This window comes from Heptranchias perlo, chromosome 33, assembly GCF_035084215.1.
Source record: "Heptranchias perlo isolate sHepPer1 chromosome 33, sHepPer1.hap1, whole genome shotgun sequence".
NCBI lineage: Eukaryota > Metazoa > Chordata > Chondrichthyes > Hexanchiformes > Hexanchidae > Heptranchias > Heptranchias perlo.
The window spans coordinates 26,207,099-26,227,745 of record NC_090357.1 but is presented as its reverse complement, the minus strand read 5'-3'; the positions used below and the strand labels follow the sequence as shown (position 1 = coordinate 26,227,745).

The 20,647-nt window shown below is 47.7% G+C and overlaps 1 protein-coding gene across 1 annotated transcript in view; it reads right to left on the bottom strand.

Annotated features, from left to right (window-relative positions):
• Positions 1-4,556: 4,556 nt before the first annotated feature.
• The window catches only part of dcps (decapping enzyme, scavenger), a 76,094-nt gene continuing 60,003 nt past the window's right edge, over positions 4,557-20,647 (bottom strand). Inside the window, exons 5-6 of the mRNA XM_067971092.1 lie at positions 8,727-8,837; positions 4,557-7,448 (exon numbers count right to left, since the gene is read on the bottom strand). Coding sequence (XP_067827193.1) covers positions 7,182-7,448; positions 8,727-8,837 — 378 coding nt within the window. The 3' untranslated portion in view covers positions 4,557-7,181. The remainder of the gene's footprint in view (positions 7,449-8,726; positions 8,838-20,647) is intronic.

Genomic DNA, 20,647 nt, shown 5'->3' with positions numbered 1-20,647 from the left:
ACATTGTAATCAAAACAATGAAGTTGATTTAAATTGTTTTATACAACTGCTATCCAAAAGCCCTCAATTGCCCCAAGGATTGTCTCTTTTTATCTTTGTCCGTTGCCTCCCTCAGTTCACGTTCTTCATGCCCAAACTGTTCCCTGCCTTACATAGAGGCAGCCAAAACTAATGAGATGTGCAAGATGTACAATTATAATGCAATAATTTTTTAAACGCTGCTGAAGATTCAATGGTGAGGGGGGGTGGGGGGAGCTTTAATTAAACTCTTCCCTATCCCCAAATTCACACTGACTGATTTGACAGCTGTTTTGTATTTCTGACTCAATTTAAAAATTCTGATTGCACAATTTATTTCTGATTGAATCAGAGTCATTAAGCTGATTCAACAAAAAGCTGATTGGAATCGTTCCCGTCAGATAATTTTAAATAAAATATAACAAGACTGGTCTGCTCAATCCTAGTGCAACTTAAGAAACTCACTTCATAAACTATATAAATTTATCAGCCAACATAACATTAAATTGTTACAATTATCCATTATTTTGTAAATTTCTTCTGTTTGTTATTTACCCTGAATAACGTTTCCTAAAAAGATGTTCTATTTAAAGTTGTGATTTTTTTTACGGTGGGGGCACACAGCCTTTATATTGGTGCACAAACCCAAATTCATTCCGCACATGGCCCAAAAGATTAAAGGGAACATTGGACAGCAGGTAATAATTACCATTCTTTGCGATTGATTAATTAAAATAATTACAATTGTCCGTCCATTACACTGGATCTCTGGTGTACAGTGACTGTGATAAAACATGACAGGTGGTTTAAGCTGCCTCTGGTGCATTGCTACGATCGAGTTGCCCTCTTCTTTCACTGTCTGCTGTTGTCCTGGCCTCGTTATGGCTCCTTTCAGGCGGGCGGCTGGATACGTGTGTCTCCGGTATAACGTGTGTTTTGTGTGGCGTTTCGGCCTCACTGCACACGTAGGTTTTCCGGACTGGGCTATTTTCCAGTGCACCAACCCATAACGGCCGGATGGATGAGGAGGTGGGACATCTGCTGCCACCTCAGTAGAATGTACCCCTGGCTGCAGATAGAAGGAAGGCTGGGGTATTTTATTCAGCCATTTCTCTGGAGTTTCCGCCAGAGTGATGGGAGAGCCCTCACTGACCTTTTACTCCTGATTATTGGCAGGCGACCCCACTACAAGGAACATGATTTCACATCCTTACAACCCTTTGAAGGGCTTGTTTACATCTGGCTGATGACAGGTGGAGAACAGAAGTTGACGTGGGAAGCTGGTAACGGTAGAAAGGAAGATCGGGTGTAATTAAAGCACGTAGTTCAATGACTAGGCAAGCTGAGACCAGCACTGTCCCCCCAGATAGTAATTTCAGTTCCATGGACAGTATGGGCTCAGTGACACAAAGCGATGCAGTGCCTGACTTAGGCTCCATGCAGAGAAATGGAACTAGAACATTTGGGGAAGCTGGGGGGAAGCAACATAGATTTCTGACTCTTTTTTAACCGCAGAGGTCACAGGATGTTCTAATAGGGATCTCTATCCTACAGTGCACTGTTTAAATAAAATACCCACAGGTTCACATATCATTCAACACTGCTTTGAACAGTGAGAAGACAAAAAAGATCATAGAGCACGAGTAATTAGGCAAAAGAAGCTCAAGCTATGCAGTGTAGAACAGCCATTAAGGGATGGTGACTTAATCAAGGTGTCTGAACCGTTAAATGGTAGAGACAGGGTAAACCAAATGAAGGTTCCTTAAAATAAACCAGGAATCTAAAGCCCTGAGGACAAAAATTTAAATGAGTAAAATAATAGTTTTAAAAGAGACTGAGATGGATGAGAAGGAGATGGATCAGAGGAGGAGTGCATTGGAGTTAGTTTGGAGGTGTTATATGCATAAAAGGTTTCATTGGCAGATGGGCTGAGGCAGGGGTGGAGGCGGGCAATGTTAATGGTGGAAGTAGGCCATCTTTGTAATGGAGAAGATGAGATCTGCAGCTCAGCTCAGGGTCAAACACAACATCCAAGGCTCAATTTGAAGAACAGTGAATTGTCCCAGCGTTCTGGCCAACATTCCTCCTTCAACCAACATCACCGAAAACAGACCACTTCGGTCATTCATCTCATTGCTGTTGGTGGGATCTCGCTGTGCACATGTTTGTCCGCATAATAAGTGACTGCACTGGTTGTGAAGGGCATTAATATTGATATAGGATTAATTGTAAGAGATTTAGAACAGATAGGAGAAACATTTTTACAGAGGGTTTTGAGGCTGTGGAATGCACTACCAGAGTTAGTGGTTTAAGCAAAGACAAAGCAAATGTCAGCATTTAAAAATAGGTGAGACAGGTGGTTGAAGGAAAGGGGAATCATGGGATATTGGGAAGAGAGTGGGCACGTGGGGTTAGGACTACTGCTCATGAGAGGATAAAGACCAACATAGACTGGTTTGGCCGAACGGTCTGTTTCTGTGTTGTAATTTCTATATATAATTCTACATCTCCCTTGTATTTCCATAAACAAAACTTGCCCAGTAAAGGTACAATCTGACCAAAACACTGTACAGTTTAAGCATGACATTCTGGGACTTGTAGACTACTGTTTCAGCAATTTGTCTTGTTCATTGATGCTCTGTGGTTACTAGATCTTTTCTCACTCAAGAATGATAAACATTTGGAACAATCTGCCAGACAGAGTAATAGAGGTAAAAGCATTAGGGATGTGGATGCTATAATGTGAGAGTTACAGTACCAGAAGGATGGGCTTCAATGGGAGCATTAGGGGACTAGAGGGATGGGCTTTGATGGGAGTTAGGGGACTAGCAGAAAGGGCTTCAATGGAATAGTTAAGATACCAGAGGGATGGGCTTCAATGGGAGCATTAGGGGACTAGAGGGATGGACTTTGATGGGAGAGTTAGGGGACTAGATGTACGGACTTTCATGGGAGAGTTAGGATACTAGAGCAGGCGTGTCCAAACTTTTTGTCTTTGTGGGCCTCTTAGGTGTGTACCATGGAGCCATGTGTAATATATAAATCCATGTGCCCATTCATTTTCATCTATCTCAAGTTGCTGATACAGATCTTGGTGAACTGAATTATGATTTGCCTACCAATGAGAGTGCAGTAGAGAAGAGCCCTTTCAAAACCTCCTGGCTCACAGAATTTAAACAGGGCAAATCAATGAGTAAGAAACAGAAACGGAGCTGCCAGGACTTTGAGGGGCAGATAGCCAAGACACATGGGGGTACATTTTAACCCCCAAGAACGGGTAGGTTGGGGGCAAGTGGAAATACTAAGTTTTCGGAGTGGGACCGCATCCCGGTTCCAACACGCCCACTTCTGGGTTTAACTCAGGCAGGTTTGTCTGCGTGTGGAAGGCAAACACCAGGAACTCCCACCCCCATTTAAAGCCGGCAGGCCAATACATAAAAGGGCAATGTAACTCATTGAGATACTTGAGGTATTTGATATTTTGTGTATTGAACAATTAAAATGAATTTAATTTTACCTGTTCGGGTTTCCCATCGCCTCCGAATCTTGTCAGGTGTAGGCTGGCGGGAAGGGCTGGATCCATGAGGTGAGTGAGGGCCTTTATTGCACTGCTTGTGGGCCCGAAGGAGCAGGAATACTTCATCCAGGCCCAACAAGCTCACCTGGCCAACCACCCCCCCAACCCCGCCGATGTCGTCCACATCCCCCCACCTAACGATTTTTTCCAAGCCCAATGATCTCTCTATCCCTCCCGCCCCCCTCTCCAATGTGCAGCTCCTTTCACTGCCAACAACCAGCCAGCCTGTCAATCAGGCTGTCTGCCGGGTGCGAAACTTGGAAATACCATTGGTGGGCTTCCCGCACACTTACCTTCCGGGTTTCGCACCCGGAAATCTCCCCGCCCCTCCCTTCCTGGCTGGAAGTTAAAATTTACCCCATGGGCTCCATATGGCCCACGGGCTGTAGTTTGGACACCTCAGTACCAGAGGGACAGACTTTGATGGGATGAATGGCCTTTCCCATCCTCGACTTCTCTTGTGTTCTCATTGCTAAATTGTCTCATAAAACCCCACATCAAAATGCACCAAAGCAGTAAAGAAACCATTTCAAATACTGACACATAAACATGTGTTCATATATGAAACAACAACTACTGATATTGTTAAATGAATCCCAAGTAGCAATTGAAGCTTGGGGTTTAAATGATGTGCATAAACCAATCCAGCTGTGCTCATATTTCAATGCTGGGGCTTTGAAATTACACCGTGGGATAACAACATTGAAACAGGTTGAGAGCTCATATCTAAATTAGTATTCCAAGTGTACTTTCAAGGCCCAGGATTACATTGGTGCTTTGAAAATCACGAAGCGACTATCCTACTATCCTCTATACAAGTTCATGATGCCCTTTTACTTTATGGTGATGCCTGAATTTCTCTACTGTGTCTGTCACACCCTCGCAATTCAGATAATTGTAGATTTCAGGCACGTTAGAGCACTGCAGAGTAGAGCTTATGAAGGAATTACACACAGTATGCTTTATTTCTCCAAAACATTTATTAATCTTTAAACAATACTACAAAGCTGCATTTTAAAAATTATAACACCGTCATTGTATCAAAAAGTTGTGATCCTAATTCTTGTTAATCTGCATACCGCCTGTAATTCTGGCTAAGTATCTGTGTTTGAGTATTGGTGGGGAAAATGCAAATCAGCTCCCCCAATACCCTGTTGGATATTACTGGGCCATACAGAGCAGAGGGTCTAGGATTTGATTCCTGGTCTCTGCAGAGTTGGCTATTCTCAGGCAGAGGAGAAACTGGAATGCTATAACTGACCTTAGGAGGGAAAGAAGTAAAAAAAAAATCAGGCAGGATCCCTGGTCCTGATTTCTACTGAAAAACGCTGCTAGAAAATACATGTCTGTGGATCAGGTGAGGATCTGGATTGTTATTCGCTCTACAGTTGAATAACTCACTAACACTCACTGTCCAGGGTTACACATGAGTGAGGTGCTAGAGGGCTGGTAGCACTCGTAGTACAGTGGCCCCAAACAAAATATTGGGGTCTTCAGGGACTGGGCAAAGGGAGGGGGAGAGAGACGGGGAGAAAACTGCCAGAAAGAAAATTCACAGAGTGTCAGCTGGGATTGTTCAATTCGTTTGTAAAAAGTGGTTCTTACCTGTTATGAAAATTAAAAACCCATGTCCCAGGTAGGCCAACACCTGCGATTCCCCCACACGGAAAGGTGATTATCCCTACCGCACCATCAAGACAAAGGGCTGGGTGAGGCTAAGTGTTTCTCCACTGGAAAGTGGACATCCTCTGCCAAAAAAAACAAGTCCCAGTGACAAGCTCCAGGAAGTGGTATAGGAGCAGGTCACCCTCGTGAGCTGCTGAGGGCATCAAATGATGAAGAGACAGTAAAATATGTTGTAAATAGAGCTATTAGCTCCTGCAATGGTTTCGTGGTCGAGGCATTGCCTGGTGTGTTGCTGAGACACATGGACCAGGAGGTCACGTTGCTGCGGAGGGGCGGAGGAAGTTCAAAGTGTCTGGTAATGAGGCTCTGGCCAGCGTGAGCGTCGGGCAGGCTAGACGGACCAGCCCGTTATTTTTGTAATTAATCCCTGTTCTGTTCTATGCTGAGTTAGTTGGTCTCCTCCACTAGATTGATTCCTAGGGATGAGAGGGTTGTCCGATGAGGAGAGAGTGAGTAGAATGGGCCTATATTCTCTGGAGTTTAGAAGAATGAGAGGTGATCTCATTGAAATGTATAAGATTCTGAGGGGGTTTGACAGGGTAGACGCTGAGAGGTTGTTTCCCCTGGCTGGAGAGTCTAGGACTATGGGGCATAGTCTCAGGATAAGGGGTCGGCCATTTAAAACTGAGATGAGGAATTTCTTTACTCAGAGGGTTGTGAATCTTTGGAATTCTCTACCCCAGAGGGCTGTGGATGCTCAGTCATTGAGTATATTCAAGGTTGAGATTGATAGATTTTTGGACTCTAGGGGATCGGGTGGAAAAGTTGAGTTGAGGTCGAAGATCAGCCATGATCTTGTTGAATGGTGGAGCAGACTCGAGGGGCCGTATGGCCCACTCCTGCTCCTATTTCTTATGTTCTTATGTTCCACAACAGCCTCAGCTCCTGTAGACTGGCAAAGGGTGCGGTGGGGAAGGAAAAATAATAGACAAGACTCCCACTTACAATTGCTGTCCAGTGACTTCAGCTGGAAGGTGTGCAAGTGCATACTTTGCGTGAAGACAAGATAAGAGCTGCTGCATCCCATTTGGTTGGCTAGCAAGCCGACACTCAATAACTAGGCTTGCACATGAAGAATGGCCAAGGTACTGAAGGTTGCTTTGGTGTCTATGGAACTGTACCCCAAGAGTCAGGACTTCGGGAAGGAAGGAGGAGAGAGATACTGAAACAAAGAAGTCATTCCTATATTTGTTGCAAAATCATTAATCAGCTCTTTATAAACGAGTTCATGGTTTTGCTACAAAAAGCACTCAGAGGAAACCCTCCTTGGTAGGAAAGTAGCAGAATCAGAAACCTGGAACCACACACACACACCGAGTTGGGTTACACTGGTTTAGAAGCATGAACAGTGGAGACAGATGCCCCATTGAGCAAGCAGTCACCCGACCTGACCTCTGTTTGCTCAGAACAAAGATTTCCAAGCGTTTCTGCATGACCAGACCAGAATACAAACACCATTCAGCAATCTTGGCTGGGTTTTGTGTCAGCTTACAAATGCCTGCATTTCTCTCTCCTCTCTCACTCCCCACTCCACGTGGGAAAAGCCAGGATGGACAGCAGTAAGTGAAATCTAACTACACTGTCAGAACGAGATCACATTTTTTTTTTAAAACTACATTTGAGGGTTTGACTCTTTGCTATCTCCGATTTCTGGCAAGTAACATTTTAATGCCATAGCAACAATGTTTATTCTGGTCTGTTCATGCAGAAACTCTGTGTTCTGAGCAGGCGGAGGTCAGGCCGAGTGCCTGTTTGCTCAAAGGGGATCTGTCTCCACTGTTGACGTTTCTAAAGCAGTGGAACCCAACTCAACATGTGTGTGTGGCGCCAGGTTGGTTCAGCTCATAGAAAACAGACTGCAAAAACTGCGACCGTGCGCGAACAAAAATCTATCTCTCTTCTACACCCTTCCTGCCTCTTTGAACCGCTGCAGGAGCGGGTCGTCGGCCTTCAAGGCAAAGGTCAGGGTTCGTTTCTGGTAGTAATCCGGGTCAGTCTGCAGGTTCTCTATGACGCTGGAAAGTAGATGCGCGCGTTCCACCATGGATCCTGGAGCATCGTAGCTGAGAGCAGTGAAGTGAACGTGCAGATGGTAGTAGGAGGGCTGATAATGGAGGTAAATCCTCAGCTGGCTTGCCGGAATATTATAACGCTGGGAGATGGCCACCTGCAAGACAGAACATCAGGGTTATATAAAACAACCGTATAATATACCCTTGCAAGCAAGACTAGGTCGTAGGATCTTACAGCACAGAAGGAGGCCGTTCGGCCCATCGTGCCTGTGCCAGTGCACTTGCAGCTTACTTTGAAAATGATCTATGGTATTTTACTGATGAGGCACACACTGATTTCCTGAGTGCCCCTTTTCCAGTCAACAAGAAGATGCTTTGCCTCCATGCGCCCCACCCCTCTGGTGGCCAAGCAAAAGCTGAAGTGGCGAATCATGGGCAGAAAACCATCCTAGCTACCCAGTGGTGCCAACACTCCCGTTTCACTCGCTCATCCCGCGATTATCAGCCATGATTTCTTCAGCGCCCGTGATTCACGCGGGAGAATAAAAAATCGTAACATTCTCAATTCACTCCGTACCTGGAAATCACGGAACTGTCAGGTGAATCATGGGTGTTGGTAATGCTGCAATTAGAGGGCAGAGTTTTTTGGGGTACATACATTTTTACGGCTGCTCTTATGCTGATCTGGTGCCGCCAATCACATAGATTTTGCTCGGCTGGCAGCACCGGAAGCCAAGCCGCCTGGATTTGATTTTAAAGATCGGATAACTTGTTTTTAGCTGTAACGTGACTGACTACCACTGGTCTTCCTGGAGCCAGTAAACGGGCTGCTCCGGCAGTGGCAGCGTTAACGAGGGCCGGTGTAACGACATTGCCACACACACGCACGTAGCGATTCCCGGTGGGGCTGCCGCGACCATCACTTCCTGCTAATGCTGCCACGCCAGCACTTTACCTTGTGTGCGCTGATCAATTTGTCACTACCAACCTGCGCGTGCGTGCACCCATGAGCGAGGCTCACGGGTGCAGCTGCTTTACAAGATTTGGCCGCAGTGACCGTGAGTAAATGGATGTGAATGGGCGGATTTTGGCCGCTTTTCCAAGGCCCGGGCTGCACTCGAGCCAAAAGGGAAAACTGGATAAATATTGGAAACTGAAGCAGATACAGAGATGGAGAGACGGGGCAGTGGGATTAGTTTGAGATTGCTTTAGCCAAGAACCGACACAGACACAATGAGCCACATGGCTTCCTCTGTGCTGTAAACCTCAATGGTTGAATTCTCTATGTGGAACTCACGTAGCCAGCGACAAGCTGAAAGTAAGCTGGCCGGTACATGCTAAAGGCAGTAGCTCGCAAAGAACTGGGAGCCAATGTGACTAGTGTGTCTCAGTGCAAAAAAGGCAGCTTGATCCAGCAGGCACTGGGCACTCACCTGTCCTTCCTGCAGTATATTCTGTAACATTGGCAGGTGTTCTGCTGTTAGATCCCGCAGTGACTTCACCCCGTGACGGTGGGAAATAGCAATCAGGTACAGATCATCCACCTGCAGAACACAAGGGAAAGAGAGAATAACTTACTTGCCGAAGCAGCTCTCCCTATCAGTATTTGTACTGACGCATCAGAACTCTGATTTAAAAGCACTGGTAGATTTTGCAGTTTTCAGAAATCAAACCAGGAGCAGGCTCCTTGTCAGCAAATGTCACAACGTCATCATAACCCAAGTACTACCTTGGCTCAGTGGGAGTCACGCTTACCTCCGAGTTAGAAAGATGCAGGTTCAAGATGTACTCCAGGACTTGAGCATATAATCTAGGCTGACATGACTGAAGTACTGAGGGAGCGCTGCACTGTTGGAGATGCAGTCCTTTGGATGGGATGTTAAAATGCTACCCCCACTCTGCCTGTTTCGGAGGTTCAACTGGACATTAAAGATCGCATGGTATTGTTCAAAGATGAGCAGGGAGTTCTCCTGACTTCCTGACTAACCTTCCTCCCTCAACTAATGCTTACCAATAAACTGGCCATTCGCCTCATTGCCATTTGCAGGAGCTTGCTGTGCAGAAAATGGCTGCCACGTTTGCCCATATAAAATTCATTGCATATGAAATACTTTGGGATATAACTGAGAAATATGATAAGGCACTATATACAATACAAATCCTTTTGTTCTTTTTTGATGAAAGTCATGACTGCTACCAGGAGCTGCATGGTTACACAGCATGGCTACATTGAATGACTACACAGCATAGCTACACAAGCATGGTTACACAGTATGGCTACACTGAATGACTGCACAGCATAGCTACACAAGCATGGTTACACAGTATGGCTACACTGAATGACTGCACAGCATAGCTACACAAGCATGGTTACACAGTATGGCTACACTGAATGACTACACAGCATAGCTACACAAGCATTGTTACACAGCATGGCTACACTGAATGGCTATACAGCATAGCTTGGTTACAAAGCATAGCTACACAAGCATGGTTACACAGCACGGCTACAATGAATGGCTATACAGCATAGCTTGATTACACTGAATGGCTACACTGAATGGCTACATGGCATACACACAGCATGGTTACATTGCAAGATGGAAGTCGCTGTTTGCAGTGAGTTCTCAAGCTAAATCATGCTGCTTAGAGGAGGCACCAATCAGTGGTCAGGCACTTCAGGTAACTCACCTCTGGGCTGCCGTTGCACACCTAGCAGCAGCTGCCTGAAGTCCAGGATTAGCAGAAGCCTGACTGGCGAACGGTGCACAGGGAAACTTAAAGAGGGAAAAACACAGGAAATAAAATGACAAATGAGCAGCATCCAGCAGTTTCTGGAGTATAGCAATGAAACAAAACTGGGTACCAACTAGAATTGGACCCCCAGTCACAGGTGGGATGGTGGTGCACTGCAAAGTTCTGTCATTAAATGGCCTGACACAGATTTACCCTCGTAATTCCCCATTCAGGGACTGCCTAAGGTTGGCTGTACTGTTGGGGTCGGGGTGAATGGCGAGTCTTTTTGAGGTTCTTCAAACCCTTTGCATTCCTCTTTCCAAGTTTTCCTCTACTATATAGGATCCACAGTGAGTGGAGGTGGGCATGCTGCTCCCTGGCACATGCCACCCTGAAAGTGTCCACCAGAGTGGTCTCTCAGGATGTCTTTCCCCATGAGCTAACTGGGCACCCCTCTGGACCATCAGGGCTGAGACTGGGAATCGAGAGTATGGACCCACTCCCTGTGGTCCTGGAACTGCTTGTTCTTGCTCAAACACACAATCACATTCACCCTTCCACCCCTCAACTTTCTCCCCTTTCTGTCCTTCCAGCGCTAAGGTGCTGCCGTCTGGTGCTTCATACAGTCGTTCTTTATGGAGAGGACTTGAGAGTAGGGAGTCGCTGGATAGCGAACAAGGAATACAAACCCTGGCGTACTCCCCCTCCTCCACCCGCGGGAACACTGAACTCTTATCACCCCGGCCGACATTAACTAACTCAGTGCAGATCGGGAATTGATTCCTGGGATCTACTTATCATAATCATATCGGGTGGTGCCTTTTCACATCAGGCCATTGGAGGCTCTCTGAAACACTCTTACTGGTGGAATTTCTGGCAGCTGAGCACTTCTCCAAAGCTGCTTGTTCATTCAAACACAGGATTGATAAATCGAAATGAGTCAGATGACAAATTCTTTAACCTTTCCACACTTATCATAGAATGATTCAGCACAGGAAGCCATTCAGCCCATCGTGCCTGTGCTGGCTCTTTGAAAGTGTTATCCAATTAATCCCGCTCCCCTGCCTTTCCCCATAGCCCTACAATTTGTTTCCTTCAACTATTTATCCAATTCCCTTTTGAAAGTTATTATTGAATCTGTTTCCACCATCCTTTCAGGCAGTGCATTCCAGATCATAACAACTCGCGTAAAAAAAATTCTCCTCATCTCACCTCTGTTTCTTTTGCCAATTATCTTAAATCTGTGTCTGGTTACTGACCCTTCTGCCACTGGAAACAGTCTCTCCTTATTTACTCAAAACCCTTCATGATTTTGAACACCTCTATTAAATCTCCCTTTAACCACCTTTGCTCTAAGGAGAACAAAACCAGCTTCTCCAGTCTCTCCACGTAAACTTGACGGTTTCCTATTTCCGATCACGTTTGACATCCTTGTGATTTCTGCACAGAATGCTGCACCAATACCAGGCTCAGTAAAGTCAGCAGCACAGGGAGGATTACCAGTGGATTAAAGACTAGGTAAACCTCAATCAGCTCAGCTCAATATTTGGCTGAACAGCATTTTCCAGAACAATTCCAGACAGCCCTGGCAGGAGCAGCAGACATTGTCTAACACATCTGTCAACCCTGGAGGAGACCCTTCCACACTCCTGTCATCTGGATTCCGATGCCAGGGCATTCCTCACTGACTGGAAAAGCAGCTGAACGCAATCAGACGAGACAGCATCATCGTCCAAATCCCGCCTTTCCCTACGGTGAAAGTGCTGCTCTACCGTGCAATTAGGAACATTAATAACATCGCCCCCAGCTCCCATAGAGCAGAGTACTTTTGAGATAAAGAAAGACTTGCATTTCTATAGCGCCTTTCACGACCTCAGGACGTCCCAAAGCGCTTTACAGCCAGTGAATTACTTTTAAAGTGCAGTCACTGTTGTAATGTAGGAAATGCAGCAGCCAAATTGCGCACAGCAAGATCCCACAAACAGCAATGTGATAATGACCAGGTAAGCTGTTTTAGTGATGTTGGTTGAAGGATAAATATTGGCCAGGGCACAGTAGATATTTAATTACTAAACAATATGACTAGTTACATTTCTGTGGTGGTAGCAAAACATTTTAAATATGAATTGTTAATCACAGTAAAAATAAAATTAAAATCTTGAGTCCTGGGGGAGAATCGAGCAATTGCTCCCCAGCAGCACAGTCGAGCATTGCACACGGCAGGCACTATACAACCCATATTGCTGCACATGGAATTGTGCAAGTTATTCCTGCCCCCTCCTCCCCAGCACAGCATCCCACTGAATCCCTCTTCACACAGTATTGCAATGTAGCCCCCTCCCCTACACGGTACTGCACCATATCACCTCCCCTCACACACAGTATCCTACCATAACACCCGACCCTATCACCCCTCCCTCACAGTACCCCACCGTATCAGCCCTCCACCAATCAGTATCCTACCCTATCACCCTTCCCCCACAGTATCCCACCTTATTACCCCTCCCCCACAGTATCCCACCCTATCACCCCTCCCCCACAGTATCCCACCCTATCACCCCTCCCCCACAGTATCCTACCCTATCACCCTTCCCCCACAGTATCCCACCCTATCACCCCTCCCCCACAGTATCCCACCCTATCACCCCTCCCCCACAGTATCCTACCCTATCACCCTTCCCCCACAGTATCCCACCCTATCACCCCTCCCCCACAGTATCCCACCCTATCAACCCTCCCCCACAGTATCCCACCCTATCACCCCTCCACCAATCAGTATCCCAGCGTATCATCCCTCCCCTATAGTATCCCACTGTATTACCCCTCCTTCACACAGTATCCCACCATATCACCCCTCCACCAATGAGTATCCCAGCGTATCATCCCTCCCCCACAGTATCCCACTGTATTACCCCTTCCTCACACAGTATCCCAGCGTATCACCCCTCCCCCATAATATCCCACTGTATTACCCCTCCCTCACACAGTATCCCAGCGTATCACCCCTCCCCCACAGTATCCCACTGTATTACCCCTCCTTCACACAGTATCCCACCGTATCACTCCTCCACCAATCAGTATCCCACCATATCATTCCTCCACCAATCAGTATCCCACCGTATCACCCCTCTCCCACTCGCAGTATCTGACCGCATCATGTCTCCTCCATATATAATATCCCACCGTATCACCCCTACCCCACACTGTATCCCACCGTATCAACCCACTCCCACACACAGTATCCCACCGTATCACCTCTCCCCCACAAACAGTAGCCCACGATATCACCCATCTCTCCCAAATAGTATCCCACCGTATCACCCCTCCTCCACACATAGTATCTGACCGTATCACCTCTAGCCCACACAATATCCCACCGTATCACCCCTCCCCCACTCACAGTATCCCATGACATCACCCCTCCTCCACACATAATATCCTACCATAATGCCCCTCCCCCACACACAGTATCTGACCATATCACCCCTCCCCCACACAGTATCTGACCGTACCATCCCTCCCTCACAAATAGTATCCCACCGTATCACCCCTCCCCCCCACACGGTGTCCCATATCACCCCTCCCCTCACAGTAACCAACTGTATCACACCTCCCCCACACAAACAATATTCCATATCACCCCTCCCCCTACAGTATCCCACCATATCACCCCTCCTCCCACTGTATCACCCCTCCCCCACGAACAGTATCCCACCATTTCCCCCCCCACACAGTATCTGACCATATCATCCCTCCCCCACGCACAGTATTCCATTGTATCACCCATTCTATACACACAGTATCCCACCATATCACCCCTCCTCCACAAACGGTATCTCACGACATCACCTGTCTCTCCCACACACAGTATCCCACCGTATCACCCCTCTCCCACACACAGTATCCCACCGTATCACCCTGCCCCACACAGTATCCCACCGTATCACCCCTCCCCACACACAGTATCCCACCGTATCACCCCTCTCCCACACACAGTATCCCACCGTATCACCCTGCCCCACACAGTATCCCACCGTATCACCCCTCCCCACACACAGTATCCCACCGTATCACCCTCCCACACACACACAATATCTCACCCTATCACCCCTCCCCCCATAAAGTATCCCACCCCTCCCCCACACACAGTATCCCACCCTACCACCCCTCCACCAATCAGTATCCCAGCGTATCATCCCTCCCCCACAATATCCCACTGTATTACCCCTCCCTCACACAGTATCCCAGCGTATCACCCCTCCCCCACAGTATCCCACTGTATTACCCCTCCCTCACACAGTATCCCAGCGTATCACCCCTCCCCCACAGTATCCCACTGTATTACCCCTCCCTCACACAGTATCCCAGCGTATCACCCCTCCCCCACAGTATCCCACTGTATTACCCCTCCTTCACACAGTATCCCACCGTATCACTCCTCCACCAATCAGTATCCCACCGTATCACCCCTCTCCCACTCGCAGTATCTGACCGCATCATGTCTCCTCCACATATAATATCCCACCGTATCACCCCTACCCCACACTATATCCCACCGTATCACCCCCCCCCCACTCACAGTATCCCATGACATCACCCCTCCTCCACACATAATATCCTACCATAATGCCCCTCCCCCACACACAGTATCTGACCATATCAACCCTCCCCCACACAGTATCTGACCGTACCATCCCTCCCTCACAAATAGTATCCCACTGTATCACACCTCCCCCACACAAACAATATTCCATATCACCCCTCCCCCTACAGTATCCCACCATATCACCCCTCCTCCCACTGTATCACCCCTCCCCCACAAACAGTATCCCACCATTTCCCCCCCACACAGTATCCCACCATATCACCCCTCCTCCACAAACGGTATCTCACGATATCACCTGTCTCTCCCACACACAATATCCCACCGTATCACCCTCCCCACACACAGTATCCCACCGTATCACCCCTCCCCACACACAGTATCCCACCGTATCACCCTCCCCCACACACAATATCCCACCCTATCACCACTCCCCCAATAAAGTATCCCACCCCTCCCCCACACACAGTATCCCACCCTACCACCCCTCCCCCACACAGTATCCCACCCTACCACCCCTCCCCCCACACAGTATCCCACCATATCACCCCTCCTCCACAAACGGTATCTCACGATATCACCTGTCTCTCCCACACACAATATCCCACCGTATCACCCCTCTCCCACACACAGTATCCCACCGTATCACCCTCCCCACACACAATATCCCACCGTATCACCCCTCTCCCCCACACAGTATCCCACCATATCACCCCTCCCCCCACAGTATCCCACCCTATCACCCCTCCCCCCACAGTATCCCACCCTATCACCCCTCCCCCACACAGTATCCCACCCTACCACCCCTCCCCCCCACACAGTATCCCACCCAACACAGTATCCCACCCTACCACCCCTCCCCCACACAGTATCCCACCCAACACAGTATCCCACCCTACCACCCCTCCCCCACACACAGTATCCCACCCTACCACCCCTCCCCCACACACAGTATCCCACCCTACCACCTCTCCCCCCAACACAGTATCCCACCCTACCACCCCTCCCCCACACACAGTATCCCACCCTACCACCCCTCCCCCACACAGTATCCCACCCAACACAGTATCCCACCCTACCACCCCTCCCCCACACACAGTATCCCACCCAACACAGTATCCCACCCTACCACCCCTCCCCCACACACAGTATCCCACCCAACACAGTATCCCACCCTACCACCCCTCCCCCACACACAGTATCCCACCCAACACAGTATCCCACCCTACCACCCCTCCCCCACACAGTATCCCACCCTACCACCCCTCCCCCACACAGTATCCCACCCTACCACCCCTCCCCCACACACAGTATCCCACCCTACCACCTCTCCCCCCAACACAGTATCCCACCCTACCACCCCTCCCCCACACACAGTATCCCACCCTACCACCTCTCCCCCCAACACAGTATCCCACCCTACCACCCCTCCCCCACACACAGTATCCCACCCTACCACCCCTCCCCCACACACAGTATCCCACCCATGACATCACCCCTCCTCCACACATAATATCCTACCATAATGCCCCTCCCCCACACACAGTATCTGACCATATCAACCCTCCCCCACACAGTATCTGACCGTACCATCCCTCCCTCACAAATAGTATCCCACTGTATCACACCTCCCCCACACAAACAATATTCCATATCACCCCTCCCCCTACAGTATCCCACCATATCACCCCTCCTCCCACTGTATCACCCCTCCCCCACAAACAGTATCCCACCATTTCCCCCCCACACAGTATCCCACCATATCACCCCTCCTCCACAAACGGTATCTCACGATATCACCTGTCTCTCCCACACACAATATCCCACCGTATCACCCTCCCCACACACAGTATCCCACCGTATCACCCCTCCCCACACACAGTATCCCACCGTATCACCCTCCCCCACACACAATATCCCACCCTATCACCACTCCCCCAATAAAGTATCCCACCCCTCCCCCACACACAGTATCCCACCCTACCACCCCTCCCCCACACAGTATCCCACCCTACCACCCCTCCCCCCACACAGTATCCCACCATATCACCCCTCCTCCACAAACGGTATCTCACGATATCACCTGTCTCTCCCACACACAATATCCCACCGTATCACCCCTCTCCCACACACAGTATCCCACCGTATCACCCTCCCCACACACAATATCCCACCGTATCACCCCTCTCCCCCACACAGTATCCCACCATATCACCCCTCCCCCCACAGTATCCCACCCTATCACCCCTCCCCCCACAGTATCCCACCCTATCACCCCTCCCCCACACAGTATCCCACCCTACCACCCCTCCCCCCCACACAGTATCCCACCCAACACAGTATCCCACCCTACCACCCCTCCCCCACACAGTATCCCACCCAACACAGTATCCCACCCTACCACCCCTCCCCCACACACAGTATCCCACCCTACCACCTCTCCCCCCAACACAGTATCCCACCCTACCACCCCTCCCCCACACACAGTATCCCACCCTACCACCCCTCCCCCACACAGTATCCCACCCAACACAGTATCCCACCCTACCACCCCTCCCCCACACACAGTATCCCACCCAACACAGTATCCCACCCTACCACCCCTCCCCCACACACAGTATCCCACCCAACACAGTATCCCACCCTACCACCCCTCCCCCACACACAGTATCCCACCCAACACAGTATCCCACCCTACCACCCCTCCCCCACACAGTATCCCACCCTACCACCCCTCCCCCACACAGTATCCCACCCTACCACCCCTCCCCCACACACAGTATCCCACCCTATCACCCCTCCCCCCACACAGTATCCCACCCTACCACCCCTCCCCCACACAGTATCCCACCCTACCACCCCTCCCCCACACACAGTATCCCACCCTACCACCTCTCCCCCCAACACAGTATCCCACCCTACCACCCCTCCCCCACACACAGTATCCCACCCTACCACCTCTCCCCCCAACACAGTATCCCACCCTACCACCCCTCCCCCACACACAGTATCCCACCCTACCACCCCTCCCCCACACACAGTATCCCACCCAACACAGTATCCCACCCTACCACCCCTCCCCCACACACAGTATCCCACCATATCACCCTCCACCAACACAGTATCCCACCCTACCACCCCTCCCCCACACACAGTATCCCACCCTACCACCCCTCCCCCCACAGTATCCCAACCTATCACCCTCCCCCCACACCTTCCCATATAACCTCAGCGGAAGATCCTGCCGGTATGTCCGTTCTCTTAGATTTCTAATCCTTCACAGGAGACCTTTTTCAGCAGCAGCCTTAACCCAACGAAAGCTCATCCTCACAGAAACAGAGGGAGTTGGATTGCAGGTCGCATTGTTCTCATGGCTGTGACAAATAATTAAAATGGTCTGATAGCTAATTCGCCTTTTTGGTGCTCTTAATGAATTAATACAATGCACATTTAGTGTAAAAAAACAGAAAAGTGGCATATTTATATCATGGACTTTTTCCATCTTATTTATATCATAGAATCATACAGCACAAAAGGCCATTTGACCCACTGTGTCTGTACCAGCTATTTGAAAGAACTAACCAATTAGATGTGACTGAGCACCCCACTGCTTGACAGGAAACAGAAGGTTAACAGAAGGTTTAATCAATTTGGAGCCACAACAAACTAACGGATCCCACCCTCCTACTACCAACTCTTGCAAACATTTCCTCCCTTAAAAACACTTACAGTTTGAAGCTACTAGCTCTCATTACCCTGACTAAAAAAAAATGAGACAAATGCAATAATCGTGGGGGACTTTAATCCTCATATAGACTGGACAAATCAAATTGGCAAAGGTAGTCTGGAGGACGCGTTCATGGAATGCATTTGAGACAGTTTCTTAGAACAATACAACATGGAACCAACCAGGGAACAGGCTATTTTAGATATTGTACTGTGTAATGCGACATGGTTAATTAGTAATCTCACAGTAAAGGATCTTTTATGGGGAAGAGTGATCATAATATGATAGAATTTCACATTGAGCTTGAGATTGACGAACTTAAGTCAGAAACTACAGTCTTAAACTTAAATAAAGCCAATTACATAGGTATGAGAGGCGAGTTGGCTAAGGTAGATTGAGAAATTAGGTTAAAGGGTATGACAGCAGATAAGCAATGGCAAACATTTAAAGAAATATTTCAATATTCTCAACAAATATACATTCCATTGAGAAATAAAAACTCCATGGGAAAAGTGATTCATCTGTGGCTAACTAAAAAGTTAAGGATAGTATTAGATTAAAAGAAGAGGCTTATAATGTTGCCAAGAAGAGTAGTAAGCCTGAGGATTGGGAGAGTTTTAGAAACCAGCAGAGGATGACCAAAAAGTTGATAAAGAGGGAGAAAATAGAATATGAAAGTAAACTAGCAAGAAATATAAAAATGGATTGTAAGAGCTTCTACAAGTATGTAAAAAGGAAGAGAGTAGCAAAAGTAAACGTTGGTCCCTTAGAGACTGAGACAGGAGAAATTATAACGAGGAATAAGGAAATGGCAGAGACGTTAAACAAATATTTTGTATTTGTCTTCACGGTAGAAGACACAAAAAGCATACCAGAAATAGTGGGGAACCAAGGGTCTAATGAGTGAGGAACTTAAAGTAATTAATATCATGATGTGGAGATGCCGGTGATGGACTGGGGTTGACAATTGTAAACAATTTTACAACACCAAGTTATAGTCCAGCAAAGCTTGTGAAGTTAAAATAAAATTGCTGGACTATAACTTGGTGTTGTAAAATTGTTTATAATTAATATCAGTAGAGAAAAAATATTGAAGAAACTAATGGGATTAAAAGCCGATAAATCCCCTGGACCTGATGACCTACATCCAAGGGTTCTAAAAGAGGTGGCTGCAGAGATAGTGGATGCATTGGTTGTGATCTTCCAAAATTCCCTAGATTCTAGAACGGTCCCAGCGGATTGGAAGGTAGCAAATGTAACCTCACTATTCAAGAAAGGAGAGAGAAAATAGGGAACTACAGGCCAATTAGCCTAACATCAGTCTTTGGGAAAATGCTGGAATCCTTTATTAAGGAAGTGGTAACAGGGCACTTAGAAAATCATAATATGATTAGGCAGAGGCAACATGATTTTATGAAAGGGAAATTGTGTTTGACAAATTTATTAAGAGTTTTTTGAGGATGAACTAGTAGGGTAGATAGAGGGGAAGCAGTGGATGTAGTATATTTGGATTTTCAAAAGGCATTCGATAAGGTGCCACATAAAAGGTTGTTATGCAAATAAGGGCTCATGGGGTTGGAAATAATACATTAGCATGGATAGAGGATTGGTTAACGGACAGAAAACAGAGAGTAGGGATAAACGGGTCATTTTCAGATTGGCAGGCTGTAACTAGTGGATGCCGCAAGGATCGGTGCTTGGGCCTCAGCTATTTACAATCTATATTAATGACTTAGATGAAAGGACTGAGCGTCATGTATTCAGTTTGCTGACAATACAAAGCTAGGTGGGAAAGTAAGCTGTGAGGAGGACACAAAGAGTCTGCAAAGAGATATAGACAGGTTAAGTGAGTGGGCAAGAAGGTGGCAGATGGAGTCTAATGTGGGGAAATGTGATGTTATTCATTTTGGTAGGAAGAATAGAAAAACAGAATATTTTTTAAATGGTGAGAAACTATTAAGTGTTGGTGTTCAGAGAGATTTGGGTGTCCTTGTACAAGAAACACAAAAAGTTAGCATGCAGGTACAGCAAGCAATTGGGAAGGTAAATGGCATGTTGGCTTTTATTGCAAGGGGGTTGGAGTACAAGAGTAAGAAAGTCTTACTACAATTGTACAGGGCTTTGGTTAGACCTCAGCTGGAATACTGCGTATAGTATCTAAGGAAGGATATACTTGCCTTAGAGGCAGTGCAACGAAGGTTCACTAGATTGATTCCTGGAATGAGAGGGTTATCCTATCAGGAGAGATTGAGTAGAATGGGCCTATACACTCTGGAGTTTAGAAAAAT